At 36.2% G+C, this 19,471-nt stretch overlaps 1 protein-coding gene across 1 annotated transcript in view; it reads right to left on the bottom strand.

Moving 5' to 3' along the window:
• The window catches only part of LOC100373175 (peptidyl-alpha-hydroxyglycine alpha-amidating lyase 1-like), a 35,357-nt gene that overhangs the window by 11,234 nt on the left and 4,652 nt on the right, over positions 1–19,471 (bottom strand). The window contains exon 2 of the mRNA XM_078010497.2: positions 5,390–5,550. Coding sequence (XP_077866623.2) covers positions 5,390–5,550 — 161 coding nt within the window. The remainder of the gene's footprint in view (positions 1–5,389; positions 5,551–19,471) is intronic.

The raw sequence follows: 19,471 nt of genomic DNA on the forward strand, positions 1-19,471 counted from the left end.
TTCAACCTAGAAATGTGATTTTGGTGTCTAACCATACGTTTTAGGGGACAATGAAGCCAACTAAATCAGTGGAATTACCATTACATAATAATTTATTGACAAAACCGAACAAAAACAAAAACAATGGACCAACGAAAAAAACAATTTGGCTCTGTTAAATTGTTGTAATAACCCAGCAATAGATATATATTTTCAATTGTTATATAATTATGTTTCAGGCACCCTGACAATCATTGACATTACTTAAATATAACCACAAAGCAATCAGGTAATCAGTACGCAAGGTTTATCAGCGTTTATTATGCGTTTGTTGTACAGTTAGCTGCCATAATCTTCGTCATCCTCTGACTCCTCATGAAGAAACTTGTTATGTGGATTGTCACATTCTTGAAGTTGGCATTGCCCACATGCAGTCGTGCATGGTAGTCCGTATTTTCTACAAGAGCAGCGCAGTGTCTTGCAAGCAGTGGCACAGTTACAATGAATGACCTTCAAGAGACTGTCTGGAGCTGCATTCATTCTTGACATGAGTGGGATGAATCGATTATCCTGTAGGTTCCATCCCCAGTTCATGACATCCATACCCCCTTCTTTGCCTAACCAAACCATGATCTGGTAGTAAACTCTACGACAGTGAAGCTTGGTAGCAGATTTAGTTGGGGGCAGTCGTTCAGGTGTTACAAACGATGAAGAAGAGACAACCTTCTTGATGAAGGTGTTATATCGCATTGTTGCAAGGGAATCTGTACGCTTGCCACCAAAGAGGACAGCCATTGTTTGACATCCAATGTCATCAATCACTTCTGTGGTCTGATTTGGGATAGTGAATGCATTGGCACAAGACTTAAGGACAGGGTCTCCTTTTACAAGCTTCTGGCAAGCAGTCTTTTTGCCAACCCCAAAAATCCGAGAAGTCGTGTCGCAACCAGTCATGGCGTAAATGAATATCAACTGAGAACACATGTCATGACCGAGTATTTCTTTTAGATGGTTGATGTCATACACTTTAACACTGCCATCAGCTTTGGACTTGTCTGATCTGAAATATAGGCCCTTACTATCTCCATGTGCATAGTAAAGGAGTAAGACAAGGAGATCGGTATCTTCTCCAATCAGTGTAGTGGTGTGTACTAGAGATGCGTCCACTGCAGCCTTCACTATGTCAACATCAGCATCTCCAGGTGCATTGATCACTGTGTAATCCCTTTCTCTCAGTTTATCAGTTATCATCTGGATCAGTCTCTGTTTATTAACATCTCTTGACAGGAACTCCTCCTTCTTACCGGAGAACTCGGTCTCAGCAGTGAAGTTTACAACAGGATAAATATTCTGCCCTCTTCGCTGATGCGTGTTGTCTTTAATGGATGGCCCTTCCTCATATCCATCAAAGACAATGGTTGTAGCTGAACCATAAAGCCTGATGGTGAAGTCAGCATATGACTGTGCTATTTGACCATAGCTTTCTCCGTGTGTCCATGGTATTCGGTGTAGGAATGAACCTCCATCAAGAACTTGGCACTCTGTTTCTGGTACAGTATCTAGTATTGCATCACTTACATGATCACAGATTACATGCACTAGTTGTGGCTTATCAGCCTTGCGAAATGTGTTTCTGGCTTCAAACAGGGCTGGAGGGAAAGGACTAAGTTCGTAACGCATCACTTCTTCCAAGGATAGTAACCCAGTTTTGGAGACTATCAGGAAACGTTGGAAAAGCAGTGCCGAATCAATGGTTCGATCAGGAACAACTTTGATAGACGATGTTTTACCCAGGGTTCTGGCTTTATCCTTTCTACTGAACGAGAATGCGAATGCAGGTTTTCCGATCATTTTGAGCATTATTTTGCGTTCAACAGCCTCATATTCATGCACGTTCACACCTTCCTCAGCTACAACACCAGTAACAATGTTCCTTAATGAAGAGTCTGGCGAAAAAGGTGAGCATACAGCAAGTTTCGAACTGATCTTCTCCAGGTCAGCAGTATCCCTTTTCATCCTTGCCTCCGTCAAATCCTTGTGCTGTTCAGATGTTGTGTATGACAGGTTTGTGAACTCCTGCATTGCGATGTTGTACTCTGATGTTATGGGGCTTGACATTATTCAAAGTGCTCTCTGCTCTTCTGACATTCCGCTTCCACGTGTCAGACCTCCAGTGGTCTTCAATGATCTCATCAATGTCGACTCGATGACCAGATTTGAGCTAAGGCCTGCCCAGAACTGGTTACTGCGACGGATAACATGAAAACCCCTTTCAAATCTGGGAGGTTGATGTCAAGCTGATTCATCTCTTGAAAATAGAAGTATGCTGATTTCAAGTAGTTGTAATGCCCAGCTGCGGCGAATATCGGCAGGCAGTCAGAAACGGCGCGTATGTGCATCAGCCAAGAACCTGTCCGATATGCCTTTATCAGTGATCTAGCAACTTGTACCATGCTTTGGTAATTCAGCCACAATTGACTTGTTTTCTTTTTTTTAAGCTCTTTGTTTATTCGACTGAGGGTCTCCGATGTGAATACAGTTTGTAATGTCTCTTCACCATTCAATATTGCAGTATATATCTCTTCAGATTCTTCAATCATTGTTGTGAATTCGGGTATATCATCTGCCATCTCTGACACCATCACACGGTTAAGACATTTGTCTACAAAAAGATGACCACGGAATGCTCTCTGAACTGATTTGCCTATCATCATATGGGCTACAGCATTTTCACCATAGACTACCCCTAGGATGTCCTTAAGTCCCGTGCCATCCATTAGTGTACCAATTGCTCCTAGCAAGTTCATAAACGTGTGGAAACAGCCAAGCAGCAGGACAATCGATTTAAGATGGCTGCCCGGTGGTGAATCAAGGATTATCTCTGTCGCCTTCCAATATAGGGGCTGGTCGAATGTAATTACTGGGGCAATGTGGTGCTTGGAGGCAAGACCACACAGAAACTCCAATGTTGACAGAATGCACGTCTTGTCCACAGAGTACATGTCTATCACTGACTGAAGACTGACCAGGGTGCTCATTTCCCTGATAAATGATATGCATCATCCCTTGCCAACCTGGTGTGGCCTGTTTGAAGTTGAATGATAACTCCCACAGAAGATCAACTATTTTGTCACATTCAGTTAGACTTGGAAGTTCTGCAAATGTGATTTCTCGGCGAATGTGTTTGGCAAAACGATGATCTACTATTTCAACCTTTGCCTTCTCTACAATGTTCAGTTCCATCGTTTTGTACCTAGGGACAATCTGGTCTGTCTTCTGTCCTGGTGTCAATGCATCTATCATGCCCATCCCGTGAAATGTTCCTTTACCATCAATTGTGAGAATGTTATGATCTACATTGTCAGCTGCGAACAACAAGGCCGAGGTCAACACATCAATATCCTCACCAAGCATGTTTGGTGCGGCACAATTTGCAGCATTCATTTCAAACCTATGAATTTCTCCATAGGACGAACAGAACCCCATCTGACACAATGTATCCACAAGAAACCTAGACCTATTTAAGTGGTGCATTTGCACTGAAAGGCCGATTTGCAAAGGAGCAAGGACGGCTCGTGGTCTGTATGATTGCATGGCCAATGCTAGCAACTTTCCGACGTGTGTCTTTACCAACAAACAAGGCTTTTAACACAATGCTGAGTGATTCTGGAATGTAATCAAGAGCAGGCTGGAGTTTGAGTTTCTCTGTAGTCAGATACTGATCGGTAACGGGTAGCACATTTGTCTTGATGTCACTTTTTATGAGCCTTGCAGCTGTCTCAAGTATTGCTCTCTTCTGCGACTGTTCATCACCTTCTCGGTTTGTACTGTTGAAATATGATCTGAGAATTTGTGACGTTTTTTCTCTCATTGTCACTATGTCATCTAAACCATCTCCTTCTGCAATATATATAGAATTACCATACCGTTTCTTCAGCTGACTTTTCAGGTATTGATTACCATATGGGAGGGAATCGGCCTTAGACAAATACTCATTCATTTTACACCTTAGGTCAGAAACAGTCAGTTGTTCTTCATCATTATTTTCCAGGTATCCACACATCTTTGAGAAGGCTTGTTGTTGTTCCTCACCTTTAGGTCTTCCAGGTTTCCTACGCTTGGGTTCAGAATCAGTCTGAAACTGCAGGGGTATATCACGGCCACACCTGAAATGACTACTGCAAACTTTATGATAAACACAGTCTGCAGCATGTAGATCACCATGATAATATTCAATTCTACCTTTGACTTTGAAAGACCACTCATCATTAGACCGGTTATCACAACATTGCAATATTGTTTGTGAAAAGATATGAGTTTTCACAGAACTATAGTCTGCACTTCCTTCTTGGACACTAGTGCCACAGAAAAGGCAATCAGTTTTGCTGTTGAACGGACCTTCAGAAACCCTAGCACTCCTTTTATTAGTGGTAGTGGGTTCACCACTCTGCTTCCTCTTTAAATGAAGTTCAATTTCTATACTGTTTGTGTAAATTTTGCAACAGTTTGAATGTACTTTACAGCCAGCTGTTACAGAAATGGTGTCGCCTCTCCTAACACTAGCTTCATTGATCCCATTAGCACCTTTTAGTTGAATCTTGACTATATCACCTCCATCTTCTAATTTACCCAGACAAATGGGACAGATCTGGTCACTGCTGGATGAATTCTACTTGTACCTGGAAGAAAAAATGAAAATATTAATACACATACATTAGTGCCTTTATGAAATCATAAAATGCAAATAGCCTATACATTGGTAAATATACGGAGAGTAACCATGCACCTTAACCCACCACCAATTACAGAAACAACTTTCTTACTTTCACTCTTGCTGAAGATGGCACCACGGACAGTATGAGATTTAACTGTTACATCATTCCACCTAAAATGTTTCCAAGCATGCCTGGAGGAATCAAGATCAATTGAAAACCTTTTGTATCAATTTTTTTAGGGTTAGCTGTTATATTTCATATTTTGACCCGACTACAGGGTCACTTGAAAATTTTCCCTGTGTTTGAGCCCAATGCATTCAAGTCATATAAAAATTTCAATTTATTCTTATCGCTGAATTTTTATCAGCAATTTTGGATAATGTTGCTGCTATTTTCTTTTCAAATAACATGCATTTGTTTTGTTCATTTGATTGCTAAAATATATCGAATTTGAGCAATGTCCGATATTCCTAGGATTTTGTGTGGCTTGAAAAGTTGTAGATTTCAATATCAACAACAATTAGCCAATAGTTCTATTATAAATAGCAGACATCAAGTTTATGAACACACCAAAGGCAACTGCAACCATTATTCAGTGCAATACGATGTATAAAACAGCCATTATCTAAAAAACTGAAATAGTTCGAACTATGCTAAGCATATTACATTTTAATATATTCAGTACACATACTTACTCATATGACCATTTATGTGAACCTCTATGAAATATAACAATATTTCCTACAGTGTTGCTTGAAATCCCAGCAATCTCGCCTACAGTAACTGGCAAGACACCGTCATCTATTCCACCTGTGGGCCAGCTGTGTACAGCGGTCATAGGTAGTGTGGAACGTTTCTAAACGAAAATAAATGGTAATACTATGTGAAAATCTCCACATTTCTCAACACATTTTTTTTGTATTTTAATTTAATTAGAGCAATATTCGGGCAACTATTGTTCAATGATTGTGGATCATCGTATATACTACATGAGATAATACCACATATTGAACGATTAAATGCAGGTTGAATACGAGGTAAACAGAAAATAGCGTGTGAATTTCAATTTCCATTCCATGCATTAAAAGGCCATTAGCGGCATTCTCAAGCTTTTTTGTTATAATTTAAATCCATCTGAAATTTGCTGAAATGATATGTTGGTTGTGTTAAATGAGAATATGCTGAACATAAAGACGAAAATAGTGCAAGTTCGCCGTGCGCGAACGAAAAATGGTTTTCCGACGATTGCGACATCGATTTAAATGCCAACTTGCGGCGTACATTCCTAAGAGTTCTGAATGACGTCATCTCACTCTGAGTACTACCAAACAATGGACGACTCAAGTGTGTATTCCGCGGTAAGTATAAACCATCCTATTTCGCTGCGTTTTCCAAGGAAAACCGGCACAACTTTTATTGTCGTTGAATTCCCAGACTTTTTCTCTTGCCATGTTGTTCTCACTCGACCTATTTCACTGTTTTTTTGGCGACCCCGATCACACTGTACGCCGATTCTGTTTGCCTAGGATGACGCGTATACAACCCACTGCATACAATTGAATTTCTCGGCCTGGTATCACATAATAATGTGTAGACATTAGTGATTTTTATTAAAAGCATTGGAATGAAAGTCGACTAAATTATTTTCGTTATTTAGCTCATTGGTCGCTGCTACTGTGTAGCTAGCGATGGGAAGGGGTGGAGACATGGAATTGTATATAGAAGTATAGAAATTGAGTATGCTGCAACAGCCTAGGATGAATTATAACTCACTGCTATCGTTATGATACATTACCATACTACTTCATTGTTTAGTCATGGTTACTAGAAGTACCGTGGTTTATTTATATTTAGTACATACATTTTATGGACAGAAAGTTGATTATGAAATAAACCATGTACTTTATGTGAAGGTCATGGTCACTATTCTGCATGAATTACATTATCTGCCAAATCTACTATTCAGGCCTCAAATTATTTGTACATGCAACACAGATAAGGATGACCTGAACAAAAGAGGCTGAAAATTAAACTGTAAATCCCTACACCTAACAATGCTATGCTGTAAAATACTTTATTAATTTTCGCTAAAAATATATATATTCTGGCTGTTTAAGCTTTTGTATGGAGTTTATTTTCATTGATTCTTAATGAGTTGAATGTATAATATGGGGAAAAACATATTCGCTGGTTTTTAAGCTGTAAACTTATCCGAGCTTATCATATTAGTGATTGTCCATCGTAAAAATATTTTTGACTTCTTGATAAAAACCACAAGTCCGATTGCTTTGATATCATACACATATAGGTACTACATGTGGACCTCTCTCAGATTTGTTCATTTCATGATGATATATTCAATTATCTAATTTTGATGAATATTTTGTCATTTTTGGTGGAAAGTGATATTTTCTTGTTGAAAACAGCAAGTCCGATTGCTTTGCTACTATACATATTGTTCTTTTTCTAATGATACCTTAAGTTTCAAAATTGAAATGTGCATTGCTAGCAGTGGACCTGTCTCAACCGACAGGCTGCTTGATTTCAGAGAATAATGTATTCAGTTCTACCTCAAAAAATGGCCAGATGGTTTAAACAATTACTGCTGCATTTTCTACAGGCATCGAGCAGTTCTCTCGACACAACAAATGGTGAAAGTGAGCCAGTGCCATATAGAAGGGGGCATAGAGATAGAGTTCGTAGCCGTGGAAGAGGTAGTTGTGGAAGGGGAAGAGGTGGACGTTGTAGAGGGCAAGGCCAAACTGTGAGAAATGCTCATGATGCTTTGAGGCTTCTTCTTCAAAAAAAGAACAGAATACGAGTGAGTATATTTTCGTAGACAGAAACATATATTTTATTTGGCAAATGCAATTTTAATGTGTACTTAAGCTGCCACAAAATATAAAAAAAATAACCCAACAAAGTGCAGACTGATTTTGATTTGAAATGCACTTTGCATTCATAGCCAAGATTCAAGGGGTATTGGCATTACCAAATGGTTTCTACAGCAAATGAAATCATCTTCTTTGAATTGGAATGAAGTGCAAGGATCTTTCTGGATAAATGTTTTATAAATGTTCGCCTTCATAAAACCCAGTGTAGTAATACACTGTAAACATTTAGGAGTGAACAAGCAATCAAAGAAAGTCATAAAAAAAACCTTGAATATAAGATTATTCATTTATGAAAATTACCTAACTTGTGTACTACATTAATTAAGCATTCTTAGCACAGGCTAAGAGGTCAAACAAGCCTGGGGCAAGAAAACTGGCAGAAACACATGTACAAGCTACAACCGTACAAACAAAAATATATGCTAACAACTTTTGTTTACTCTGCCAACTGCAATGTTTTTTAAACATATACACATTTTAAAATAACCATAGTTAAAAAAGATTTGATTTCATTTTGTGTGTTCCTATAATTTGAGTGTTACATGAAAGCATTGAGCAATAGTGGATATGCAGACATAGGAGATAAAATTTTAGCTAACAATGAGAAGGAAAACCTATTGACAGGTTATTGATAAGCAGATCATTCCATTCTCAAAATAGGTGACAGAGGCCATTGACAAATGAGAACAGTGGCTATAAAAATAATGGTTTTGCCTACAGTTTTGCAAGTGTTGCATATAATTAAAAAGTGTTTTTTTACTTGTGTTTCAGACTATAATTGATGAAATGACATGGGGAAAAAAATAAAGATTTAAGTGGTGGAGGTACATCCAGGCTTGATGTTTAATCTTTTGTTACCAGTTGTGCCACATCCAGGTGGATATCATCCATCCCCAGACTCTCCAAAACCCAGCTGGTGTGTCTGTAGCAATTGTCAAGAGATGCCTACAGAGAGGGAAAATGTATGCTGCATGCGACAGCCTCCACAGTGCACTACAACCTGGCCAGTGAGTATCACAGAGTTTCAAATAGGCATGATTTCTTTCTGTGTTATACATGCACAATGAGTCATGTTTTATCATTTTTCATAAACATGTATTGTACATCAAAAGTGCCACATAACTGCTACAAAGTAACAAATGAAATAGTGTTTCTGGTCACATTGAGAACAGGTTACCGTGTTACCGGTACTTCATGTAGACCCTACTACTGTGGGAATAATTTTAGTAAATTGCTTACTAACAATAAAAATATACAAGGTTCATATGAAAGGGTTTTCCAAAAATACTTTTGCATGAAATCATGCTACAAGGGGTTCCTAAAGCTAAAACACAGCAAAAACTTTGGCCACTCCAAACAGGAACAAAAACAAGCGAACATTGTAAAATATATTTTAAGCTAAAATACACTTCTTCTTTCAGGATTTTGAACTACTTGTCCTTGATGAAGCTGTACTTGCTTTGGCGCGGTACTATCACAGAGATATTTTAGTACTGGATGACTATGATGATATAAACAAGGCAAATTGTGATGCAGCATATAGGTAGTACACATTATGGACACATGGTAGACTTGGTGTTGGTGACAGACTGTTAATACCTAGCTGTTGCGTTTAGAGCATCAGGGATAAATACCTGGATGCTAACATGCAATACACAGGGTTTCTGCCTGGTAGACTGGTATAATTATGTGCGTCTTGAAATTTTTTTGTTCAACAAGAGTAGCAGTTGGAGGTGGACTAAGTGGAGTAGGATGCAGTGATATTCTTCTTGGATCTTGGGGTTCCAGCTCTTTATTTCGTTGCATTCCATGTCAACCTCTTCACCACAATTGATTTCATCAACTGTGCGATGTTGGGATATGTCTTCTGTACCCTGATTGGTTTTACAGAGTATCTAAGTGTCTTTTTTTTGTAGCACCTATGATACCTAAAAATAATAAATGTGTAAACGTTATTTCTCCAAGCAGTTTATAATTCAACAGTGTTTACTTATATTATGAAATTATCACAAGAATACAGCAAAGTATAAACAAAGGCAGTACAGCAGATTCGCTCACACTTCGGCGACAGCGCTTCCTACACCCAGTCTGATCTGCCATTTTTTTCTGAGATGGTACTGCGCATGCTCTCAGATTATTCACAATTTTACGGCATTTATCGGGACGTCCCGAAATAAATTTAACTTGATATTTGTGCGTTTGTAACATGTTGAGAATGTGTTTGCTGCCCATCACAGTTTATAGCTCTCTCGTCGCTATGATAGTGAAAAAAAGCTCAATATAAGAAAAATACGAAAAAAAAGCTTGAAAACGCCGATAATGGACCTTCATATATCCTCTGCTGAATCTGAAAAGTGATTTTTTAAAACACTTCCCCCTGTGGCAAAGTATATCACAACAGTTGAACAATTACAAGATCCATGCTCACCCCCCCACTTTTGGAACATTTCTATTTTCAGGGTCACGTTTGACTAAGCACACATACTCTTCGAAATTCTTAATACTAAGAGTACATCACATTGACACATTGCATTCAAACACTTTCCATTTATTTACATTGGATGCAAAAGTGCTGTCACACAATGGAAATTGAGTTCCATCACTGTATACAAACATTCTTCATAGGGTTATCATGAGAATACTACAAAGTATGCACTCAGGTAGTACAAGGTTGCATCAATCTATGTGTCAGTCGGTATGATTGCTGTACTGCCTTTGTTTATAATTTGCTGTATTCTTGTGATAATTTCATAATATAAGTAAACACTGTTGAATTATAAACTGCTTGGAGAAATAACGTTTACACATTTATTATTTTTAGGTATCATAGGTGCTACAAAAAAAGACACTTAAATACTCTGTAAAACCAATCAGGGTACAGAAGACATATCCCAACATCGCACAGTTGATGAAATCAGTTGTGGTGAAGAGGTTGACATGGAATGCAACGAAATAAAGAGCTGGAACCCCAAGATCCAAGAAGAATATCACTGCATCCTACTCCACTTAGTCCACCTCCAACTGCTACTCTTGTTGAACAAAAAAATTTCAAGTCGCACATAATTATACCAGTCTACCAGGCAGAAACCCTGTGTATTGCATGTTAGCATCCAGGTATTTATCCCTGATGCTCTAAACGCAACAGCTAGCTATTACCAGTCTGCCACCAACACCAAGTCTACCATGTGTCCATAATGTGTTCTACCTATATGCTGCACCACAATTTGCCTTGTTTATATGATCATAGTCATCCAGTACTAAAATATCTCTGTGATAGTACCGCGCCAAAGCAAGTACAGCTTCATCAAGGACAAGTAGTTCAAAATCCTGAAAGAAGAAGTGTATTTTAGCTTAAAATATATTTTACAATTTTCGCTTGTTTTTTGTTCCTGTTTGGAGTGGCCAAAGTTTTTGCTGTGTTGTAGCTTTAAAAACCCCTTGTAGCATGATTTCATGCAAAAGTATTTTTGGAAAACCCTTTCATATGAACCTTGTATATTTTTATTGTTAGTAAGCAATTCACTAAAATTATTCCCACAGCAGTAGGGTCTACATGAAGTACCGGTAACACGGTACCCTGTTCTCAATGTGACCAGAAACACTATTTCATTTGTTACTTTGTAGCAGTTATGTGGCTCTTTTGATGTACAATACATGTTTATGAAAAATGATAAAACATGACTCATTGTGCATGTATAACACAGAAAGAAATCATGCCTATTTGAAACTCTGTGATACTCACTGGCCAGGTTGTAGTGCACTGTGGAGGCTGTCGCATGTAGCATACATTTTCCCTCTCTGTAAGCATCTCTTGACAATTGCTACAGACACACCAGCTGGGTTTTTGAGAGTCTGGGGATGGATGATATCCACCTGGATGTGCCACAACTGGTAACAAAAGATTAAACATCAAGCCTGGATGTACCTCCACCACTTAAATCTTTAATTTTTTCCCCATGTCATTTCATCAATTATAGTCTGAAACACAAGTAAAAAAAACACTTTTTAATTATATGCAAGACTTGCAAAACTGTACGCAAAGCCATCATTTTTATAGCCACTGTTCTCATTTGTAAATGGCCCCTGTCACCTATTTAGAGAATGGAATGATCTGCTTATCAATAACCTGTCAATAGGTTTTCCTTCTCATTGTGAGCTAAAATTGTATCTCCTATGTCTGCATATCCACTATTGCTCAATGCTTTCATGTAACACTCAAATTATAGGAACACACAAAATGAAATCAAATCCTTTTTAACTATGGTTATTTTAAAATGTGTATATGTTTAAAAAACAATGCAGTTGGCAGAGTAAACAAAAGTTGTTAGCATATATTTTTGTTTGTACGGTTGTAGCTTGTACATGTGTTTCTGCCAGTTTTCTTGCCCCAGGCTTGTTTGACCTCTTAGCCTGTGCTAAGAATGCTTAATTAATGTTGTACACAAGTTAGGTAATTTTCATAAATGAATAATCTTATATTCAAGGTTTTTTTATGACTTTCTTTGATTGCTTGTTCACTCCTAAATGTTTACAGTTTTTATGTATTACTACACTGGGTTTTATGAAGGCGAACATTTATAAAACATTTATCCAGAAAGATCCTTGCACTTCATTCCAATTCAAAGAAGATGATTTCATTTGCTGTAGAAACCATTTGGTAATGCCAATACCCCTTGAATCTTGGCTATGAATGCAAAGTGCATTTCAAATCAAAATCAGTCTGCACTTTGTTGGGTTATTTTTTATATTTTGTGGCAGCTTTTTTTTAAGAAGCCTCAAAGCAACATGAACATTTCTCACAGTTTGGCCTTGCCCTCTACAACGTCCACCTCTTCCTCCTCCACAACTACTTCTTCCACGGCTACGACCTCTATCTCTATGCCCCCTTCTATATGGCACTGGCTCACTTTCACCATTTGTTGTGTCGAGAGAACTGTTCGATGCCTGTAGAAAATGCAGCAGTAATTGTTTAAACCATCTGACCATTTTTTGAGGTAGTACTGAATAGATGATTCTCTGAAATCAAGCAGCCTGTCGGTTGAGACAGGTCCACTGCTAGCAATGCACATTTCAATTTTGGAACTTAAGATATCATTAGAAAAAGAACAATATGTATAGTAACAAAGCAATCGGACTTGCTGTTTTCAACAAGAAAATATCACTTTCCGCCAAAATGACAAAATATTCATCAAAATTAGACAATTGAATATATCATCATGAAATGAACAAATCTGAGAGAGGTCCACATGTAGTACCTATATGTGTATGATATCAAAGCAATCGGACTTGTGGTTTTTATCAAGAAGTCAAAAATATTTTTTACGATGGACAATCACTAATATGATAAGCTCGGATAAGTTTACAGGTTAAAAACCAGCGAATATGTTTTTCCCCATTTTATACATTCAACTCATTAAGAATCAATGAAAATAAACTCCATACAAAAGCTTAAACAGCCAGAATATATATATATATTTAGCGAAAATTAATAAAGTATATTACAGCATAGCATTGTTAGGTGTGTGAATTTACAGTTTAATTTTCAGCCTCTTTTGTTCAGGTCATCCTTATCTGTGTTGCATGTACAAACAATTTGGGGCCTGAATAGTAGATTTGGCAGATAATGTAATTCATGCAGAATAGTGACCATGACCTTCACATCAAGTACATGGTTTATTTCATAATCAAGTAAACTTTCTGTCCATAAAATGTATGTACCAAATATAAATAAACCACGGTTCTTCTAGTAACCATGACTAAACAATGGAGTAGTATGGTAATGTATCATAACGATAACAGTGAGTTATAATTCATCCTCGGCTGTTCAAAACGTTGTCAAAAGTGTTGCAGCATACTTAATTTCTATACTTCTATCTACAATTCCATGTCTCCACCCCTTCCCATCGCTAGCTACACAGTGGCAGCGACCAATGAGCTAAATAACGAAAATAATTTAGTCGACTTTTATTCCAATGCTTTTAATAAAAATCACTAATGTCGACACATTATTATGTGATAACGCGCCGAGAAATTCAATTGTATGCACTGGGTGATAAAAACAGTGATATAGGTCGAGTGAGAACAACATGGCAAGAGAAAAGGTCTGAAAATTCAACGACAATAAAAGTTGTGCCGGTTTTCCTTGGGAAAACGCAGCGAAATAGGATGGTTTATACTTACCGCGGAATACACACTTGAGTCGTCCATTGTTTGGTAGTACTTTGAGTGAGATGACGTCATTCAGAACAATTAGGAATGTACGCCGCAAGTTGGCATTTAAATCGATGTCGCAATCGTCGGAAAACCATTTTTCGTTCGCGCACGGCGAACGTGCACTATTTTCGTCTTTATGTTCAGCATATTCTCATTTAACACAACCAGCATATCATTTCAGCAAATTTCAGATGGATTTAAATTATAACAAAAAAAGCTTGAAAATGCCGCTAATGTCCCTTTAACTCATTTCAGCATGTGTTTGCACAACTGTGAAAGCCAAAATGTATTACCAAAATACCCTGTGATAATACGCGGACATTAAGTATCTAGTTTGCATATTAATTATCTTGTTTCAGCCATGTTTAAGCAAAATTTCAAAAAAAAGCAGTTTTGGTCAAATTTAGTGTATAATCACCTTCGTGTAATGTTGTGTTGGTGGGTGAATAATTGGCATTGAGTAGATAGTGCGTTCATTATATTTCATGTTGATGGGTGAATAATTTGCATCAAATAGATACTGCATTCATTATATTTTATGTTAGGAGGTGATAAATTAGCATTGAGTTGATAGTGCATACATTATATGTTATGTTGGTGGGTGAATAATTGGCATTGGGTTGATACTGCATACATTATATTATATGTTGGTGGGTGAATAATTGGCATTGAGCAGATAATGCATTCATTATATTATATGTTGGTTGGTGAATAATTGGCATTGGGTTGATACTGCATACGTTATATTATATGTTGGTGGGTGAATAATTTACATTGAGTAGATACTGCATTCATTATATTATATGTTGGTGGGCGAATAATTGGCATTGAACAGATACAGCATTCATTATATTATATGTTGGTTGGTGAATAATTGGCATTGCGTAGATAAAGCATTCATTATATTATATGTTGGTGGGTGAATAATTGACATTGAGTAGATACTGCATTCATTATATTATATGTTGGAGGGTGAATAATTGGCATTGGGTTGATACTGCATACATTATATTTTATGTTGGTGGGTGAATAATTGGCATTGAGTAGATAGTGCGTTCATTATATTTCATGTTGATGGGTGAATAATTTGCATCAAATAGATACTGCATTCATTATTTTTTTATGTTAGGGGGTGATAAATTGGCATTGAGTTGATAGTGCATACATTATATCTTATGTTGGTGGGTGAATAATTGGCATTGAGTAGATACTGTATTCATTATATTATATGTTGGTGGGTGAATAATTGGTATTGAGTAGATACTGCATTCATTATATTATATGTTGGTGGGTGAATAATTGGCATTGAGCAGATACTGCATTCATTATATTATACGTTGGTTGGTGAATAATTGGTATTGAGTAGATACTGCATTCATTATATTATATGTTGGTGGGTGAATAATTGGCATTGAGCAGATACTGCATACATTATATTATATGTTGGTTGGTGAATAATTGGCATTGAGCAGATACTGCATTCATTATATTATATGTTGGTTGGTGAATAATTGGCATTGGGTTGATACTGCATACATTATATTATATGTTGGTGGGTGAATAATTGGCATTGAGTTGATAGTGCATACATTATATCTTATGTTGGTGGGTGAATAATTGGCATTGAGTAGATAGTGCGTTCATTATATTTCATGTTGATGGGTGAATAATTTGCATCAAATAGATACTGCATTCATTATATTTTATGTTAGGAGGTGATAAATTGGCATTGAGTTGGTAGTGCATACATTATATTTATGTTGGTGGTGAATAATTGACATTGAGTAGATACTGCATTGATTATATTATATGTTGGTGGGTGAATAATTGGCATTGGGTTGATACTGCATACATTATATTATATGTTGGTGGGTGAATAATTGGCATTGAGTTGATAGTGCTTACATTATATCTTATATTGGTGGGTGAATAATTGGCATTGAGTAGATAGTGCGTTCATTATATTTCATGTTGATGGGTGAATAATTTGCATCAAATAGATACTGCATTCATTATATTTTATGTTAGGAGGTGATAAATTGGCATTGAGTTGGTAGTGCATACATTATATGTATGTTGGTGGTGAATAATTGACATTGAGTAGATACTGCATTGATTATATTATATGTTGGTGGTTGAAGAATTGGCGTTGGGTAGATACTGCATACTTTATATGTTATATTGGTGGGTGAATAATTGGCATTGAGAAGATCCTGTGTTCATTATATTATATGTTGATGGGTGAATAATAGGCATTGAGTTGATAGTGCATACATTATATGCTATGTTGGTGGGTGAATAATTGGCATTGAGTTGATACTGCATACATTATATATTATGTTGGTGGGTGAATATTTGGCATTGAGTAGATACTGCATACATTATATTTCATGTTGGTGGGTGAATAATTGGCATAAAGTTGATACTACATACATTATATGTTATGTTGGTGGGTGAATAATTGGCATTGAGTAGATACTGCATTCATTATATTTTATGTTGCTGGGTGAATAATTGGCATTGAGTAGTTACTGCATTCATTATATTTTATGTTAGGGGGTGATAAATTGGCATTGAGTTGGTAGTGCATACATTATATTTATGTTGGTGGGTGAATAATTGGCATTGAGTTGATAGTGCATTCATTATATTTTATGTTGGTCGGTGAATAATTGGCATTGAGTAGATACTGCATTCATTATATTTTATGTTAGGGGGTGATAAATTGGAATTGAGTTTGTAGTGCATACATTATATTTATGTTGGTGGTGAATAATTGGCATTGAGTAGGTAGATACTGCATTCATTATATTTTATGTTAGGGGGTGATAAATTGGCATTGAGTTGGTAGTGCATACATTATATTTATGTTGGTGGGTGAATAATTGGCATTGAGTTGATAGTGCATTCATTATATTTTATGTTAGGGGTGATAAATTGGCATTGAGTTGATAGTGCATACATTATATTTTACGTTGGTGAATGAATAATTGGCATTGAGTACATACTGCATTCATTATAGTTTATGTTAGGGGTGAATAATTGGCATTGAGTTGGTAGTGCATACATTATATGTTATGTTGGTGGGTGAATAATTGGCATTGAGTAGATACTGCATTCATTATATTTTACGTTTGTGGGTGAATAATTGACATTGAGTAGATACTGCGTTCATTATATTTCATGTTGGTGGGTGAATAATTTGCATCAAATAGATACTGCATTCATTATATTTTATGTTAGGAGGTGATAAATTGGCATTGAGTTGGTAGTGCATACATTATATTTATGTTGGTGGTGAATAATTGACATTGAGTAGATACTGCATTGATTATATTATATGTTGGTGGGTGAATAATTGGCATTGGGTTGATACTGCATACATTATATTATATGTTGGTGGGTGAATAATTGGCATTGAGTTGATAGTGCTTACATTATATCTTATATTGGTGGGTGAATAATTGGCATTAAGTAGATAGTGCGTTCATTATATTTATGTTGGAGGGTGAATAATTGGCTTTCAGTTGATAGTGCATACATTATATGCTATGTTGGTGGGTGAATAATTGACATTGAGTAGATACTGTATTCATTATATTATATGTTGGTGGGTGAATAATTGGCACTGAGTTGATAGTGCATACATTATATATATGTTGGTGGGTGAATAATTGGCATTGAGTAGATACTATATTCATTATATTTATGTTGGTGGGTGAATAATTGGCATTGAGTAGATACTGCATTCATTATATTATATGTTGGTGGGTGAATAATTGGCATTGAGTTGATAGTGCATACATTATATGCTATGTTGGTGGGTGAATAATTGACATTAAGTAGATAGTGCGTTCATTATATTTATGTTGGAGGGTGAATAATTGGCTTTCATTTGATAGTGCATACATTATATGCTATGTTGGTGGGTGAATAATTGACATTGAGTAGATACTGTATTCATTATATTATATGTTGGTGGGTGAATAATTGGCACTGAGTTGATAGTGCATACATTATATATATGTTGGTGGGTGAATAATTGGCATTGAGTAGATACTATATTCATTATATTTATGTTGGTGGGTGAATAATTGGCATTGAGTAGATACTGCATTCATTATATTATATGTTGGTTGGTGAATAATTGGCATTGAGTTGGTAGTGCATACATTATATTTATGTTGGTGGTGAATAATTGACATTGAGTAGATACTGCATTGATTATATTATATGTTGGTGGGTGAATAATTGGCATTGGGTTGATACTGCATACATTATATTATATGTTGGTGGGCGAATAATTGGCATTGAACAGATACAGCATTCATTATATTATATGTTGGTTGGTGAATAATTGGCATTGCGTAGATAAAGCATTCATTATATTATATGTTGGTGGGTGAATAATTGGCATTGAGTAGATACTATATTCATTATATTTATGTTGGTGGGTGAATAATTGGCATTGAGTAGATACTGCATTCATTATATTATATGTTGGTGGGTGAATAATTGGCATTGAGTTGATAGTGCATACATTATATGCTATGTTGGTGGGTGAATAATTGACATTGAGTAGATACTGTATTCATTATATTATATGTTGGTGGGTGAATAATTGGCATTGAGTAGATACTGCATTCATTATATTTATGTTGGTTGCTGAATAATTGGCATTGAGTAGATACTGCATTCATTATATTTATGTTAGAGGGTGAATAATTGGCATTGAGTTGATAGTGCATACATTATATGCTATGTTGGTGGGTGAATAATTGACATTGAGTAGATACTGCTTACTTTATATTTTGTGATAGGGGTGATAATTTGGCATTGAGTTGATAGTGCATACATTATGTGTTATGTTGGTGGGTGAATAATTAGCATTGAGTATATACTGCATTCATTATGTTTCATGTTAGTGGGTGAATAATTGGCAATGAGTAGATACTGCATTCATTATATTTTATGTTAGGGGGTGATAAATTGGCATTGAGTAGATACTGCATTCATTATGTTTCATGTTAGTGGGTGAATAATTGGCAATGAGTAGATACTGCATTCATTATATTTTATGCTAGGGGGTGATAAATTGGCATTGAGTTGATACTGCATTCATTATATTATAATTATAATTATATGTTGGTGGGTGAATAATTGGCATTGAGCAGATACTGCATTAATTATATTATATGTTGGTTGGTGAATAATTGGTATTGAGTGGATACTGCATTCATTATATGCTATGTTGGTAGGTGAATAATTGGTATTGAGTAGATACTATATTCATTATATTTATGTTGGTGGGTGAATAATTGGCATTGAGTAGATACTGCATTCATTATATTATATGTTGGTGGATGAATGATTGGCATTGAGTAGATACTGCATTCATTATATTTATGTTAGAGGGTGAATAATTGGCATTGAGTTGATAGTGCATACATTATATGCTATGTTGGTGGGTGAATAATTGACATTGAGTAGATACTGCATTCATTATATTATATGTTGGAAGGTGAATAATTGGTATTGAGTATATACTATATTCATTATATTTATGTTGGTGGGTGAATAATTGGCATTGAATAGATACTGCATTCATTATATTATATATTGCTGGGTGAATAATTGGCATTGAGTAGATACTGCATACATTATATGTTA

This window comes from Saccoglossus kowalevskii, chromosome 13, assembly GCF_978046115.1.
Source record: "Saccoglossus kowalevskii chromosome 13, keSacKowa6.1, whole genome shotgun sequence".
NCBI lineage: Eukaryota > Metazoa > Hemichordata > Enteropneusta > Harrimaniidae > Saccoglossus > Saccoglossus kowalevskii.